Genomic DNA, 18,115 nt, shown 5'->3' on the forward strand with positions numbered 1-18,115 from the left:
AGGGCTTGGATGGGTACAGATATATGTATATGTGTATGTATATATTTTCTCTGTGTGTGGGTGTGTGTTTGGAACCTTTGAATTTAGTACATGCAGTAAACTGTTACAGTAAACACTTACAGCAATATATAGCAGTCATAGCTCCCAGACACTAAAACAGAAATGAACTGCAGTAAACACCAGCTTTTAATACTAGGAATCAAAGCTTCATTTATATCTGTCATCTGAACTCTGTCTGGAAGTGATAGTCATTTATCCTGCAAATCTATTCCAGTAAAATTTTCTGAAACACTTTGAGCTTTATATTGCATTAACGCATCACAAGTATCTTCCTTCCTTCAGAAGAAAAAAAAGTAGAGATTTAATTTCTTAAAAATTGTTATCAGAGATCCATTATTTTCAGTTGTCCTACTACTACTATTGGTCATTATACAATCTCTTTCAAAATTGTCTATATATTCATAACTCTGAGACATGTATAATTTAAAGAGAATCATAACATAAACTTTGACAAGATCTTCATAACTATATAGTCTAGCATAATTCTAGAAAACTACCTATTGGAGGTTTACCTTTACTAATTGATCGATTCCAATATAACCTCTCTTGAAAACCAAAGCTGCATAGCTCACAGTACTTTATGGCTGCCAGACCACTCTCAGAGACTCAGACTCCTCTTGCCTAAACCATTATTTTGCCATGTCCTGTTTCACCTCGGTGACATTGAATGGCAGGAAGTTCTGATGAGCCCTCAGTGCAGTACATCCCACCTACCTGCTCTCTGTCCTTGAGGTATCCTGTAATAATGTACTCATACACACAATGCTTAAACAATGATGCACGTGAATAGCAGAAGAATCTGGGCCAGATTAACTGAGTTAAAGTGATATACCTGAAATCTCAGTGCTTCTGAGCATGCACAGAAATCTTGCATTTTTCAGAATGACAAGGATTATTGCAAATATTTGGTCTTTAATCATATCCAATTGCCTAGTCCTGCCTGTATCAATAATCTTCTTGAATTTAAGCAGAATTTAACACCTGTTTCCAAAATGACATGAAAGGTAATTTCCATGATGCCCCCATTTCCAATTTAGTTCTACCAAGTTAAAATAATTCTCTCTCTCTTGTGGTGTCTGACATTCAAATTAAAAATTATGATTTTTAAAAGAACAAATAACATTCCTGCCATAAATACAGCATTTTAGATTGTAGGTAGTCAGATATGTATGCCAATGAAACTAATGTTATGGTGCAATTTTTTTGCATTTCTTAATTATGAACATTTTTTAAACAGTAATGTTAAATCTTTGAGATAAAGAACATGCAGTGTATAATATCCTATGAAAGGTACTGTCTTGTCCTGATGTGGTGATTTCAATAGTTTTGAGAAGGTAAATGAAGTACCTCTAAAATATGATTTTGAAAGCTCTCTATATTCCTTTCACATATTAGATCATCCTTTCGGTATTTTAAAATACAAATAGATCCAGTTAGAAAGATGGCAGAACACATTTGAGTAAATTTCAATCCTATGAAAAAATCATAAGCTCGAAATTTACTCACAAACCCATAAATTTTAAGAAGTGTCAGCATGTCCACAATAATGAAGTAATCTGGGGACCAAGACAAAATCCAGCAGGATAACTGAATGCCACTAAAGCATACTAAATATGTAAAAGCAGGGCATTCAAGAGTATTCTAAAACTACAAATAGATGATGATAAGTAGAAGGTCAATTAAAGAAAAACTACCACAGAAAGAACAGAAACAGTGCCACTGAGTGATAAGTACAGAGGTGTTCTTGCAGAAGGAATTGGATTACTCTGTCTGCCACACTGTAGAGTTCTCTGGTACTATTAGGCAGCTCCAACTGCAGCAATACTGCATCTGCAGAACCATGCAAATTCTGAAAATAAAATATAAATTACACCATGTTTTTTAGTAGTCACTTGCTACTTGTATTTGCAAAGTATATAATCCATTATTGCCCTATTTAAACAATTTTCTTAAATTACTTTCTTCTACCTTCTCAAAACAAGTCCATCTTCCCCAGAAGCCTGTTTTGCAAATGGGGAAAGACAGCTGAGCTTCATAGGTGCTTTTAGGGAAGCAGCCTAAAAGTTTAAGGGCTGATGATGTCAGGATGAATGTGGGTTATACCTAAAGAGAAATGCAAATTATGTTAGCTGCCAGGTGCGAGCACCTATGAAACTTGTGTGTCACAGGGTAAAAATGAGTAAGGAGAATGCCTGCCTGGCTTCCAAACAATCAATTTCTATAAATTTCCCTCCTCACCAATGGAAATTCGGAATAATTTCAATTATCTTTTGACATTATTCTGAATTTCAACAGACTAAGTAAAACAATTTCCATTGTTGAAATTCAGCTTTTCCCAGACAGGAATAACTGTGATTTGGACTAGGATGGGGCCACATGTGTGTGGACTGCATGGAGCTGGACACTGTCAGGCTCATTTGCAGCATTCTGAAAAAACAGGTAGGTAAAAGGAACATGTTGCTTAGCATAGAGCGTTAAGAACGCCCAGTATTCTTTCAACCTCCTTTTATGTAAAAGATTATATCCACAGTTCATATATACAAAGAGTCATGTCATTTTACTCACCTAATCAGTAACATATGCACAATAAGTATTTGCAAGAAACAGTCCTGGGCTGCAATCACTGAGTTCTGATTCAAATAAAGCAATCTTTAACATCTGTATTATACAATATAAGCCATATTTGTATGCTAATTAACTATGAAGGAGAGTATCAGAATCAATACAAAATTCAATAAATCTTGGTACATAGTTCTATAGATTATAATATAACAGATAACACAACATTCTATAATAATAAAAAGTTAAAAGGAACAAGGCTATTTTTTTACAAGCCATCTCTTGCAGGTCTGTATCCCTCTCTATGTTATATACATAGACTGGACAAAGGTGTTCTCATTGCCTTTTTTTGCTTGTTGAAGCCTATTAGTACTTAATGGAATGGTTATATAAAGCATTCAGTAGGAAAAACTGTAAAAAAGAAAAGTGTCAAAAAGCTCAAGGATGTAAGCACTTTTATCAATGAAAGTATTATTAAGGAGAATGAAAGAAAGTAGAAAAGATGGTAACAATCCTGATTTTTAAGTTATCCTGGTTTTACCTGGTAGTTTAAAAACCAGACCTGCCTCTTGCCTGTGATTTAGGCCATCAAAGCTCTCATGCATATGCAAAATAGAGAAAAAATTCCTAATCTAGTAACCAGAGGAGAAGCAGAGATGGTTTAAGTTTTTTCACCATGATTCTTCAAAGCTAATACCTGAATGAAAGACATGAAATACCTTCCTCACTTGTTTTGAGCCTTATGAATTTCTGTTTTGCACAGAGGCATAGTTTCACACACAAGAGTACATGCTTTCATTTGGAAGGACACCATAGCTCTTACTAGGAAAATTTCTGATGAAACACTGTACAGAAAGACAAGAGAGGAGACATTGTTTCTTTGTTATTTGGGGTTTGTTACCATAGATGTCAGGATTTTCTTTTTTGTGCAGGATTTAGACCCACAACCACTTGTAAAATGCACTTAGGAACATATTCCAAACAAAATGCTTTGGGGAACTTGAAGGGTGCAAAGATTTATTTCTTCATCAAGCTTGGACAAGGAGATGACACTGAGCTGCTGTTCTAAATAAAAATGGTGGCAGGTCTCTGCAGGGGTAACAAATTGAATTTTGTGTTCAGAGTAAGTTTTACTGGCAAAAGCTTAGAGACAGTGGTTTTACACTCCATTTATAACTTTGAATGGGATGTGTGCTCATTAAGGGGCTAGTGGTGGAGGTGACTGCAGAGTTCAGATCTCATGGATCTTTAACTAAGGATCTAGTGGGTTACCACCAGCTTTTGAGGATAGAGTTTAAGCAAGCACATGAATATTAACTGACCTATTCTATAAATTCTAGGGAAAAATAGTCATATGTTAAAAGCCATACATAATGTCCTCCAGGAATATAGGACATGTACCTCCTATGACTGAAAGGATATTCTCTCACGAAAGACTTCATTATCTACAAATGCAATTCACCTCTGTTTTCCTTTGCTTTCCATTTTTCCATGTTCAAACCTATCATATTCTAGAATAGAATCCTAATGTACCACTGCCCCGTATGGCTTTTATTTCAATCAATGAATGACCAACAGCAATGCAAACATGTAAAACAGAAATCAGTTGGGGTTTTTAATGTATTCAGAAACAATGCTTTCCAGCATTTTTCACAATCTCTTGTAGAGTAATTGTGGCACCATCATTGATGGAAGTCCCAAGTAACAAGTAAAACACAACCAGCACATCTCCTCACTCCCCAGTCCTGTATTTTCCTGCAGATCATCTTTATTAGTACACTGTTTCAGCATTCAGGGTGTGAAAACTCACTCCAAATAAGCTATCAAGCTTAATTGAACTACTCTGAAAAAAAAAAAAAACCTTCCATTAAGAAAATGCTTTAAAAGCATAAAAGAAAGAAAGGTCTCTGTTTCTCTAAAGATTTTTGTTGTTTTTTTTTCCTGTAGCCATTGTTGAAATGATCTAAAATGGTCACCCTGTGTAAGGAAGAAAGGAAAATCAGCACAAACAATTCCTTAGGATTTTGAAAGGCATAGAGGACAGTTTACCTGCAACTGTCAACATTACTTCTTCCCACAGCATTAGAGAAGCTGAAAGGTCCGACGTTATTGATTTCTATGAGTTTTATACAGCCAGTGAAATTGTAGACAGGTCCAGAAACCTACAAAGGAAAAAAATCACACAGTTCTTTTGCTTGTTGACATTGTGATCAAGGTATTTATTTTTCTATGTTGGAATACATGTCATGGGGAATGGTAAACAGGGAAGATTTGAATTTTGTAAGTGTATTACTTCCCTGCTTAAAAGATTTCTAGTACTCTTAATCATGTTTCGGAGAGGCCTAAGGACCTACTAAAAATGGGAATCACTGCAGGGGCACTGAAAACACAGAGAATAGTAAGTTGTTATGCTCTGCCAAGGACCCATTTTTAACAATGAAGTCAGGTTTAGATAGCTGCAGAAAGAAAAAGAAAAATAAAAATATCTAGACGAACAATTTGCTGAAAGCATAATGGAAAGCATTAAATGCTTTTTAAAGCCCAACAGGAGCATTAAGCCTGCCAGAAAGGCTTTAGGGCTAATAGACCAGCTAAGTGTAAAGAGAATGTTCAAAGAGACAAAGCTCTAGGAGAAATGTAAATGACTCACCAAATCAAAATTTAATGAAGAGTAGATCTGGAAGGTTCCTGTGATGGAACCCCTTTTTAGTTGGCGTACATCAGAGATCTGTCTCAAACAGAATTATTACTAGAAAATGTTTAAAAAAAAAAAAAAAGTACTGTGGAAAAAAGAAGAAAGATCAAGCAGTGTTTGCCTGGGATTCTTATGGGAAATTACTGTGGTCGTCACTTAAAAAGGCATCCAAAGCATGGGAATGGTAGACATGGATTTTTGGGGGCAAGGGACGAGGGGGCTTCAGTTTTTGCTTTTATGATTTTGAAAATGGGGACAAGACTAGGACGTACCTCAAACTAGAGCTCAGTAAGTCCCAATTCCATTCAAGACAGTGATTATGAGTTACACTGAAGAACAGTATTAACATATATGTAAATGAATGTAATGTACGGGGGAATAGTTGAGAGGGTTTCTGAAAAGAGAAATTGTAACTCACAGGAGGAACACTGACTATGTGAAAAGGATGGATGCCTTGGCACACAGTCTTTGATTTCCGAAGGATTTTAACAAGATTCTGTGTTAAAAGATTCTGAAGTAGCTCAGTCCCCCTGGGATAACAAGAAAGGCCTTCAATAAATTAGAAGAATGGTTAAAACAGAAGCAGAAAAACTGTGAGTAAATGGTGAGGTTTGTCAATATGGAGAGAAATTCTCTCTGCAAGTTTTTATTAGAGTCTGTGGTCTTCAATATATTTGAGTGGCTCAATGTTTTCTGCACTAGTCAGGTTATCAAAACCAAAATGCTGAGAACAGGATTTCACTGTGCAAAAGTGTCAAAATATGCAAAATTATAAAGTATGTAAGGATGATTACACATATAAGAGTTTCTGAACAGAGTAACTGTACAGACCAAGAATCTTCAGGCACGAAAACTCACTGTCAGTGAGAGACAGAACAAAGCAGTGTGCACATTAATATAGTTTTCAGTTTCTCAAAATGCAGAATTAAAAGGACATGAAACGACATAAATTAGTGCAAAGATGAAAGCAAGGTAAGGGGTTTGCTTTTCATACAACTCAAAATTAAATTGTGGAACTGTGCCATAGCATGTTGTGGATGGTACAAGTGTAAATGGGGTCAAAAATCAATCATCTTAAAGGGAAAGAAGAGCTGTCTCCCTCCCCACAGACAGATAGGATGCACAAGTACAATACAGTTGAAGCAAGGAGAATTGCTTTTCTCTGCACTGTTCAACCACTCTGGAACATAACACAGCATGCCATGCCATACACTATAAAGAGAATGAACAGACCTTCCAACCCATGGGAGAGCTCAAAGAGTTAATTGATAATCTATTCTTTATTTCCTTAGCAGCAAAGGCTTACAGGAAGTTAAGACTTTAAAAAAGATATATTACTAAACTGCAAAAATGTGTAAAGTTATGTAACCGTCTATAAGGTGGAATTTAAAGTCAACACAGTTTGAATGTGGCAAAAGGAAGATGGTTTTTCTGTGGAATAAACACAGATGATTACAATGAAGCTTCCTGGAACTTAAAAGGAAAAAAAAAAAAAACTCAGTCAAGAACTGGATGTGAACACTCTCCTCCAAGTTAACTTTGTGCATTAAGAAAACAATACTATTTGATACTCCACAAGGGCTGTCAGAGGTTATTCATATGGATTACAGGCAATGGAAAACTCTTTCTCCCTCCTTTGTCAGCCACTCTGGAATGGAAATAATGTAATGGACTGCTAAGATGGACATACACTCAGCAGGCTGCTTTTGCTGCCATCATTATAATAAAATATACCAGGTAATCTTCGAAGATGCCTTGCCCTACTAAGCTTCACATTTTAATTTTTATGAGATATTTGTTATTTTTTCCCCAGCATTTTATAAATAGTAAATAAAATAATTTTTAATTTAACAGGATGACGGGTCTGTTATAAAATTATTATGACCACAGACAGAAATGGTTACAGGATTCTGTTCTGAGCTGGAAACTACGTGGGACCTGTAACATTCCTTCCCCCCCCCCCCCCCAATGAACAGTGCTTTAATATTGGCTGCATAAATCAGCTTGTTTAAGCTGTGCTTTTTTTCCCCCCTGAACCTCGTATGATTTTCTCAGTCATACCATGTATGTGTTTCAACAAAAGTCCTCTTTCTTGGGATTGTAAAAATGAACAAACATAAAAGAAAATAAAAGAAATCAATAAAGGGCAGATAGAATACGATTTTTCAATAGTTACTGTGCCAAGTCAAGTTCATCCAAGACACTGGTATAGGGAAAATTCACTATGTCAACCTATGGTCCATTTTGCTCAATGAAGAGCAAATTAGTTTGGAAATTAATATTTAGCTGTACATTTACCTAAACACTCTATTGTGTGAATATTTTAACAACCTGGTTTCCTTCCCCTCACTCCTGGCTGGCCGCCTAATAATTTCTCTTACATTGATATATGTGCATATATTGAAGATAATGCATTCCTATAAAGCAATCTTAAAATTATTGCTTCTTTGTTTTTTAACTATAACTACATTGTAAACATTTTGGTCAAACAATTACTTGCAATTTTTCTGCTATGCAATGTCTACAAAAAACTCAACATCTTAGATATATATAGAAATAAGAGCTAGTTATATATATATATAATCAAAAATAAGTGGCCTTTATTCTTCTTCTTTTGAGAACAGATACCTTTTGTGTTTATCAGAATATTAAAATGTAGACTTCACATGTAGCTGAGTTCCCTTCCATTTACAAAAATACATTAATATGCTGACAAACTGTAACACTTAAATTGCTTGAAAATGTCAGGGCCAGAGCAACACTAGAAATTTAGTTTAATAAAATTCACTATTCAAAATCTATTCAGATATGTTTGACATATAGTAACTATGCTCTTTAAATGCCCTTTATACTTGACAAAAATGAGTACTGATACTTACCTTGTAGGAAAAGATCACACATATGTGCCAAATAATTTATTAACATCTCCCTTACTGACTAGCCCAAATTAAGCTGCTGCTAGATAGAATTAACCTAGAATGAGTTCCTAATGAAATGAACTTACATGCTGTCAATTCACTACAGATTCATAAATAATAGAATGATTTTTTTTTTGGCTTATGAAATAAGAATTTATTTCAAAAGTATGATTAGTTGGAAAGAAAACAAAGTGTAGCACAGTCTTTCCTCATTTGTCTCTAGTCAAGATAAATGTTATGTATCTTAAATATTCTCACTATAGTCATTACAGTGTACCAGAATATACTATTTAGTAGTCTTTCACATCTTTGTGATTCCTGAAATATGTCTGATTTTGGAGTTGGATTAATAGAATTCTCTTCAATAGACTACAAAACTTTTTAAATTCAATATTTCAAACTTAAATAAAATAACTCAGATGCACAGTTTGGAATACTCAAATAAAATTTTAACTTGTATTTACTAAAATCATGATGAACCGTTTGGAAATCAATAACACAAAAAGCACCTCAACTTAGATAACAGCTTCTTTACTCCAGTTTTGTTTTCTGCTAGTGATTGGAATCATATGAAATAGTCATAATGAACTCTGAAATTAAGCAAGCCATAATTTCACCTCTGTATGCTCTTTAAATTTGCCATAAAAAAATAGGCTAACTCAGTTGTAATTTGCTTGAAGCCTGCTGCAACTGAACTTCAATATCTAGCCCACTAAAGAAAAATACAAAAATTTTAAAAAAATTAAAAAGAACCAAACCAAACTAAACCAAACAAAAAACCCCACGTCTAAGTTCCATTTGTGTGTGGGTTGTGGTGGTAAAGCTTCTCTCTAAAGAAAAATTTGGAATTTGTTCTTTAAAGACGTAATTTTAAAACCTATTTTCCTCTCTTACTGAATTACATACAGCACAAAATAAAAATATACAGACTATCAAATTAGCAGCAAGACAATCAGAATGGGCTTAATCCAATAGGACATTATTCTGCCTTTATATTTCACTTACTGAACACTGAAACTTGCCCGCATTCCAGGCAGAATGCTGTATATGGGATGTGTACTTTCTTCAAGCCTAAAAGTATTCAAGACTTTGTTAAAAATCAACACCAGTGACTCAGACATCGCCTTGCCGAAAAATGTTTCTTGCTGATTTAAATTTCTGAAAAATCAATTAATAAAAATTAAACCTTATTAATTTTTACTCTTGTAGTTCAAGAAAAATGGATGAGGCTTGTCTGGTTAATTTGCATAGCTTCTAATGAGAGAAAAATGTACCTCCCTTTGAGAAGTCCTGTTGAAGTAGAAAATGGCAGGGGAGTGTGTATCTGTATCTTATACTGTTCATTAATTCCCTTCCTAATATTTACTTTTAATAATTTTCATTATTAATCTATACTCAGTTCAAATTTTAAATCACAAGCATTTTTATTAGATAACGGAGTATAAGCCAAAGAGTTTAATGACATTTCAAAATGTGTAGGAAAATGAAAAGTAGTATTAGCTCTCAAACAAAAGTAATAAAACACTTAAAATATGGGGGAAGGAATATTGCTTCAGCTTCTGTCCTAGTACTAGTGTAGAAATGGGAAAGCAAAATGGGAATATGCACTGGTAAAATTGCCTACATGCTATCATATCAATAAATTGGGTGAAACACAAAGGAACTGAAATCTTCCCTATCCTGACTCATACTGACTATGAAATGAGATACTATAAACCTATACATAACACCAAAGTTTCATTCAATTCATATTTTAATAGAATAGATGAGTTTACACTGATTTTTTGATTCTGAGCCAAACATTCCAAAATAATGTTAATTAAGTTATACTAAAAAGTACAACTAAAAAGGGGTTCAAATGGTAAGTAAAATCCAGAATTTTTTTTCATCCAACTACCTCTATTGAATTTTTAAAAGGATTTACTGTTATTACCCTGAATCTGCTTTTATTGTATCTGCCATGGATACTGAATCCTATCACTAGAATTTCATGAAACAAGAAAGGTAAAGCATAATAATATAGGCAGAAGAAGGGGAGAAAATAAATCCCCAAACTAGTGTGGTAGAGGTTTACATTTCTGCTCTTCATGTCTCATTTGTTCTAGCCACTAAAATCAGGGGTTACCAAAGTAGCAACCCTGACAGTTCCGCTATGGGAAACCAGCAAGTCAATAGTTCTTCCAGTCTCTTGTTCTGTAGAGCAGGTAACTGAGGCTATCCTCCCTCATTGGGTCTGAATTGGCAAACCATCTCCTTCCCTGCTGTGCTTCACAGCGGAAACCAGACTGGTCATCTGCTGGTCCCTGACTCAGGGGCAACCAGCTCACTACACAACGGACATTCACATTCCTCTCGCATAATTTCTTCATCAAAATTGACTGGCAGTCTAAATCTTGAGCATAACTGCTTCACTGTCAATTTTCCATGATCCTGACAGTTCTAGCTTAGAATGGTTCATTAAACCACAAAGGATTAATTAAAATCAGTAAGTCTGAAAGATTCAAAAGTACTGAGAAATTCCCTTACCATTTTAATGAAAGTTTATCCTTGGCCAGGATCCTTATCTTTTAACAAGTGCAATGTTGCATTTCAAAAGTGATATGACAATTCTGATATGAGGAAGGATATTCCTAAGTTTTATGGCTAATAATGTCTGCTCCTTTTGTAAATAATTTCAGTGTTTATGCTCAAAACCATAATTCATGATTCACTTACTGCATTCATTATTGTAATTCTTAATAAATTCAACTACTGTAATTTATCTTTTTTCAATTCTCTCTGTTGAATCTGGTACAATACCTTGTCCCTGAGAAAGATGGAAAATACAGTGGCCCGTGAGGACTAGAAGACGTAGAGTGAAATTTGGAAAATGGACTTACCTTTCTTGAATAGTGCAGACTCTATCAAACAGTGGAAATCAGTTAATCTCCCTGCACATCACCTTTGCAGAGTGACATTGAAGTCACACATGTTGAACACCATGCTAACACATTACAGTGTTACAGCACTTAGAGAAAGGTGCTCTGAGTCCACTACGATGGATTAGTTTACAGCCCAAGTCAGTCAGCTTCTCCAGTTCTGGTTCTTGTCAATCAATAGCCGATCACTCAAATCTACAAACATTTAACCCAAGAGATGTTTATATAAGCATATGTGTTTACATGCTGATTGATTTGGTGATTCTCATGGGTCATTTTCAAGTCAGGATATTCTATTTCTAAAGTAAGATTCACTTAGTGAATTATGGATGTCGAGTTACGAAAAAGGGAGAAGTTCTAACAAGAAGTTGTACATCTGTCTGACTAGAAGAGGTAACACCTTACCTAAAACACAAGGTTGTCTTCAAAATGAAAATATGCCTATAAAAATGAAAATGTTATAATAAAATAGGCTTTTCTTTAATTAATTAATATGGTATATGATATTCAGCAGGGCCTAATTTTGTCAGACTTCTAAGAAAACTGAAGATTCTCTGTTGAAGAAAGGAGAGAGGAGAAAAATTTCTTCATAAATTTTCATGATGTGTGCTTTTCTTATATCATCCCAGCACATCTTCTAGAAACATATGCAACTGGTTTGCCTGGTTTTGTACACCTTAAATACATTTCTTTTTCTAGCACAATTTAAGACAAGAGGTGTTGCAAGGTAACACAGTATTCCTCACACACTAGGTAAGGAATATATCAGCTGGCACACTGTACCTTTCAATAAATGCCTTTCCCAAAATACTCTAGGGTGTCCAATGAAGCATATATCAGGACCAGGTGAGAAGTAGTGGTTTACAGCATTAGGAACACGGTAACGAGGAGCGCTGGCTGACATACAACAAAGATTTTCAGAGCATGTGGGCATTCCAAGGTTACCAAGATGTTAGACACATGTATTTATGTGTTCAGAGGTGTATCTGCAGTAGAGAGATCACATAAAAATGTTAACCATTGTTGGGAAGGATAGATAAATATGATTCCCTAGCAGAAGAATCACAATAGTACAGCCAGGACGAATATAACGCCCCCTACTGGCTGGACAATACCCTTACCTACAGATAGGTCCAAAAGTCAAATGGACTGTTCCATCTCATCCCGCAGAATGTATGGTTCATCCCACACCTGCAACCCTACCCTGAAGCATCAAGTGTCTGTGACCCCACTGGCCCAAGTCTTGTTCCAGCCCACCTTGAAACCCCCTGATAAGGGGTCTCCAAGGGGCCAGACGCCCTCTTGGAACTTCCTCTCTCCTCTTGGATCCCCCTGCCTCTTGGAACTCCCAGCTCTTCCCTTTGTCTTTCCCCTCCCCCATCACCTAAGACCCTGCCATGTGCTGAGTCGGGCAGCTCGAGGCGGGACCTCTCACCATCCCAAATAAACCTTATCTTCTAAGAGCAACTAACAGAGATCTCTCGTCTGTATCCACCCAAACCGTCCTGGAACTTCCTACGTCTTTACAACCATGATGTACCAAGAAGGTGATGAATCCACAGACTTCCAAAATGGACTTAAATATCTTACTATAGTAAATCAATATGAATTGTTGCATTATAAACCAAATAAATTCTACCAATAACCAACATTTAAAACTTTTGTTAATTTTTAATGAAACAACTGGCAGGTTACAACTCTTTTTTGTCTGCTTTGTTGTTCAGTCAGGTGTTACTGCCCTTGTGACAAATGTAGTAGAACATGAAAGTGTATCTATAATTCATCATATTAACAGAGATTTAGATTAATGGCAGTTTAACTTGGCAGAGCTGAGAAGTGGACATATAATCTGGTATTCTATATTTTCTAAAGAAGCAAAACTTCCTTAGGTAGGTGAGTTAGGTAACTTTGGTTACCTAATTCTTTGGTTTAGCTTCAATTACTGCTTTGAAAGATGCAGTCCTGAGAGACTTATGACAATATGTGTTTACCTGGAGCTTTGAACTGTACTACCTACTCACTGCCAAAGGCTGGTGTTGTGGAGCATTTCCTTTAGCTCTAAATTTTATTTTTCCCTGCCTTGACTTGTATATTATTCATATACTTGGCAAAAGATACACCTAATTCTAAAATTCTCAGTTACCATGAGTTTCATGCTCTTAGACTCCTCGCCTAAAGCATTTAAAAATTTGGAATTCAGAGCCCCCAGGAAAACCACAGTAAACAAAAATATCAGGTTCACAGGAAACTATATAATGCACTATAGCAACTAGAAGAGAAATCAAACTATGTTCTAAAAACTGAAAGTTTAAACTAACTTCTTCACTTATAAAAAAGAAAACACGTATTAAAATAATTAAAACATGCATGACAGATTATAAACTGCTCCTTTACTTGCTTCCATCATTCAGATTCTGAAAATGACTTCCCTCCTCTCCCTCCCTAGCATTGCTCTAAGCCTTAATGCTCACCTGTTCTATTCTTCTCAAGATGAAATCTTACCTCTTTCCTTTTTACTATCAACATACTTCAGGCTGTTATGCAGGACAAATGCCTCAAGGTCAGCCACTTTTCTTTTCCAGAAATTCAATTCATTTGCATTCCTTTTCAAGTATATTCTTATTGAAAAAAAAAACCAAAAAAACTTGCCAAAGTAAAAAAAGTCAATGTTATTAAAAACCCTTTGAATGAGGTTAAAAAAAACCCCATGTTCATGAAATATACATCCTACCAAGATAAAATAATTTAATTTTCTATTCAGTCTTCAGAGAGATTACAAGTGTCATTAATAACAGTATGACGATCTCAGAGTACTCAGAGTACTCAGAGTACTCAGAGCCCTCCCTTCCACTATTCTGCAGCCAATGAGGCTTCTACTGCCAGATCAAAGTGCATCTGACCATGTGAAATAATTCATGTTTCTTCTCCTATCATTCCCTTAGAAACAGAAATATTAGGTGAGGGTAAAGAACCATCTTCAGCAGACACTGAACCTGTATTCTGTATCTCCACAGTAGCAACCAAGACAGGATGCTAGGAAAAAAGACCAGTAACAGATCACACCATGGCTGAGGTTTGGAGGATTCTCTGGAGGTCATCTTATCCCTACTTTATCCCCAGCCTCCCTACTGAAGTAGTGTCACCTACAGCCAAAAGCTCGGGATCAAGTCCAGACCGGTTTTGAATTATCTCCATGAATGGAAACTCCCATACCAATCAGAGAAACTTGTGCCAGCACTCAGACACCCTCATAGTGGAAAACTTCCGATATTCAAATGACACCTCCTGTCTTTCATCTTGTGCCCAATGCCTCTAGTTCTGTCACTTGGCACTATGGAAAAGAACCTGGCTTTGCCCTTTTTGCAGCCTTTCTTCAGATGTTTGTAGAGTATTTGTGAGTTTTCCTTCAGAGCTTTCTCCAGGCTGAACAGTCCTGGCTCTCTCAGGCTTTCCTAACAGGAGAGATGTTCCAGTTCTCTAATTAACTTTGTGGCGATGTGCTAGTGTCTGTCCCAGTGCCTCCCCAAGTGTCAGCTAGCCCAGTGTCCTTGGCACTGCGGGCAGCAAAGGCCACTCTCGGGTGCCGCTGTGGGCAGGAGCTATGGCCTGTGGGAACGAACCCACCAGACTGGGAGAGACGCAGAGTGATGTCGACAAAAGCAAAGGAGCCGTCCTTCTGGGGGTATCTGCATTCCGAATTTATTAGCACTCTTGGGAGACAACAGCCCCAAAAGACACCAAGTGCTGTGTGCATGGCCTTTTATATGGGGGAGGTAACAAGGGGAGGGAACAACAGTCAACCAGTGGGATAACAACTGGGGGTGGCAACCAAGGTGACAAGCAGGGGAAACATCCAATGGAGTGAGAGGGAGGGAGGGGACCCCAGGGACCAGCCTATCCCCCGAGGCCCTGGGTAGAACTTTCTAGGTGAAAGGGAGGGGCCTCAGAGTAACAGACAGGCCCCAGGGAGGGGTCAGGGGAGTGACTCAGCATAACTTAACCAATAGGGTGGAGGGAGGGATGACTGGCAGACAGAGGGGGGAGGAGAAGAAGGCAGGCCGGACCATTTAACATAAAGAGGGGGAGACAGAGCAACCATAAGTGGGGGGGAACTTAAAACACACCCCAACAGGTGACTATCCAGTAGATCCATGTCTCTCTTGTATTGAGGAGCCCAAAACTGGACACAGCACTCCAGATGTGGCCTCACCAGGGCAGAGCAGAGGTTAGAGATCCCCTCCCTCAACATGCCTGTAAGCAATTGACTGTAAAGCAGAATTATGTAACCTGGTATAAGAATCTGTATAATAAGACATGAAAAAAAATCACATATTGCTTTTTTTTGTTACTGTTATACACAGAGAAAACAGCTTGCTGTATTCCTGTGGTATTCCTGCTGCACTTCCTTTGTTCGGCTCTTTTTTTTTTTATGTTGAACACCAAATATCACAAATTTACAATGTGATCATCATGTTCTTCTCTTAATTATGACTCTACATTACAGCAGCTTAGTCAGCTTCTACCTTCAGAGCAGACTGCATTTACTGCTGGCTTGGCAAATGTGTTGTTTGACCACTGCTCAGGCTGAGATATTCCCTGCATGCCCAATAGGTACATTCAGATACTTAGTTTAGAGTGAAGCCATTAAGCAAACAGCACTGAAGGGCTTATTTGCCAGGGATCAGGAATGGACTCCATTTACTGCAGTTTTCTATAAAATCTGCCTCTGCTACGCTGTTTGCTATTGGGAAAAGAAATGAAACAACACAGCAAAATGTCAAAGCTGTCAAGAAACACAAAGTCAATTTATTGTTACTGAAATAATGGAAACTTCTGCATAGAAGATCAATGAGAATGGGAGATCCTGTACTGAGAATGAATGCAGAGAAAGATTGCTGATATTATTAGAGTAGGTTCTAGGCAAGATGACAGAACTATGAGACTAACTGAGCATGCATAACAGGAAACCAAATGCTTTTGAATTTGGTAGTCTCTATTCTTCAACAAAAAATATTATGTCTTTTTATTCATCAGCTACAAAGTCTAAAAAAAAAAAAATGTTACACTGTAGACTGATAAATGTCAAGGACACTACAGAAACACTAATCACCCACATTAACTCTGGAAAGAGGTAAACAGAAATCACTATAATTTAAACAGAGTCCAGACAAACAAAACTACACCTTCAGTGATGGTTTTCTTTTTTGGAAGGAAAACCCACAAAATTAAAGAGATCAGATAAAGAACTGAAAAATCAAAGATGGAAGGTGTGAAATTTCCTTAATTAAAATTGCATGAGTGTCTGGCAATCACCTTCTGGAAGAGGGTACTGGGAATAATGAATACACAGAAACCAACACACAGGGAAACAGTAAAGAATATATGTTGGAAGTAGAAAGCATAAAAATTAAATAAAACTTGTAAAAAACCTTAACTGAGCTGAACCTTTACACAAGTTTCAAACACGTGGAGAAAAGAAGAGTGACAGATTACAAAGGAGAAACAGGACCAAGTTACAAATACTGCAGCTGCCACCAAAACCATTTGTCTTATTAACACTGGAAAAACAGTGCTAAAACTTTTAGGGTCAGGGTTTTCCTAGGCAGTTGTGTATCAGTGTGATTTTGTAATAGGCTGCATATTTCATTTGCTGCTATTTAAAATTAGCATTATTGTCCCCTAAGCATAAAATTAAAACTGTCAGAAAGATAAAATATAATGGTTTCCATAATGAGCCAAAGAGTGGGCTCTGATTAAAAAAATGTAAAAGTTTCTAAGTCACAACCCAGATGGAAGACAATAGGCAACACAGGAAACTAGCAGACTGCAGCTTCAGCAGAGAAACTGAAACTACTCGTAGGAGAAAAGAGCACAGAATCTGGGCTCAGAGATAATGAAGAAGAAAATAGGATAAAAGAAGATGCAAATTCACTAAATTTCACAAGGAAGTGAGAGACTAAAACCCATCTGCAAGATCATAGTGAGTCGCTGAGGGTTGTCTAGCCATTTTTCTTCTACTTTCTCTGACTTCAGACTAAGTTTTTATTATGAAGAGGTTAAATGTTCTAGTTCCTAGATTGTTCTACCAAAATTTGGCATATTACTTATTTTGAAGACTTTTGGTCTTTGGTTAATGAAAACCATGCTTCCTCCCAGATGACTTCCTGCAATTTAGGTCAGATCAAGAGGCTACCAACTGTCATGGTTTTTATGCATCCTCGTGTTAAGATACCACAAGAAAACCCCAGATTTCAACATCTATTTAACTCAAAGATTATGAAAGAATATCATAACCTCATATTAATATTTTCATATAAAATATGAGGACTTTCTGCTGGCTGTCCTAGTATTTCTTTATAAAGATGTTGTTAGTGCCTTACAGAAGGAATGGTTCTTACTAGCTAGTCAGGCAGGGCTCTCACTTCTGGAAATACCTTTAGCACACTAAAAAGTCAGACCTACAAATTATCAATGACAAATTATCAATAGCAGATGTATAAGAGAAAATACTGGGTGTGATTCTTAGTGAGCATAACACAAATTAGCCACAGATGTCCCTCTGAGGTGACAGTGCAGTTGAGGGAATATAGTGGGTAGAGCCCAGCTGGAAGATAAGATCCCTCCACCCTCTTGCTCCCACCCCCGCATCAGGATGGTAGAGAGAAGGGGAAAAGTGAGCAAACTTGTGGGTTACCATTAAGACAGTATAGCAAAGGAAGGAAAAAAATAAAGCTGATGCAAAAGCAATACCACCAGCAGGCAGGTGACCAGCCAGTCCTTGAGCAACAGCTATTTTGGAAAAATTTCTTCCCATTCTATCATTGAGCGTGATGTTATATGGTATGGGATATCCTTTTGGTTACCCAGGATCAGCTGCCTCAGTTGTGTCTCCTCCCAGGCTCTTGACCACACCCTGAAGGGTAAGAGCAAGGAACAGTAGGAATTGATGCTGTGTAAACAATGTT

The 18,115-nt window shown here is 36.8% G+C and overlaps 1 protein-coding gene across 1 annotated transcript in view; it reads right to left on the bottom strand.

Annotated features, from left to right (window-relative positions):
* The window catches only part of EYS (eyes shut homolog), a 765,693-nt gene that overhangs the window by 212,550 nt on the left and 535,028 nt on the right, over positions 1-18,115 (bottom strand). The window contains exon 37 of the mRNA XM_072926499.1: positions 4,669-4,781. Within this exon, the coding sequence (XP_072782600.1) occupies positions 4,669-4,781 (113 nt within the window). The remainder of the gene's footprint in view (positions 1-4,668; positions 4,782-18,115) is intronic.

This window comes from Taeniopygia guttata, chromosome 3, assembly GCF_048771995.1.
Source record: "Taeniopygia guttata chromosome 3, bTaeGut7.mat, whole genome shotgun sequence".
NCBI lineage: Eukaryota > Metazoa > Chordata > Aves > Passeriformes > Estrildidae > Taeniopygia > Taeniopygia guttata.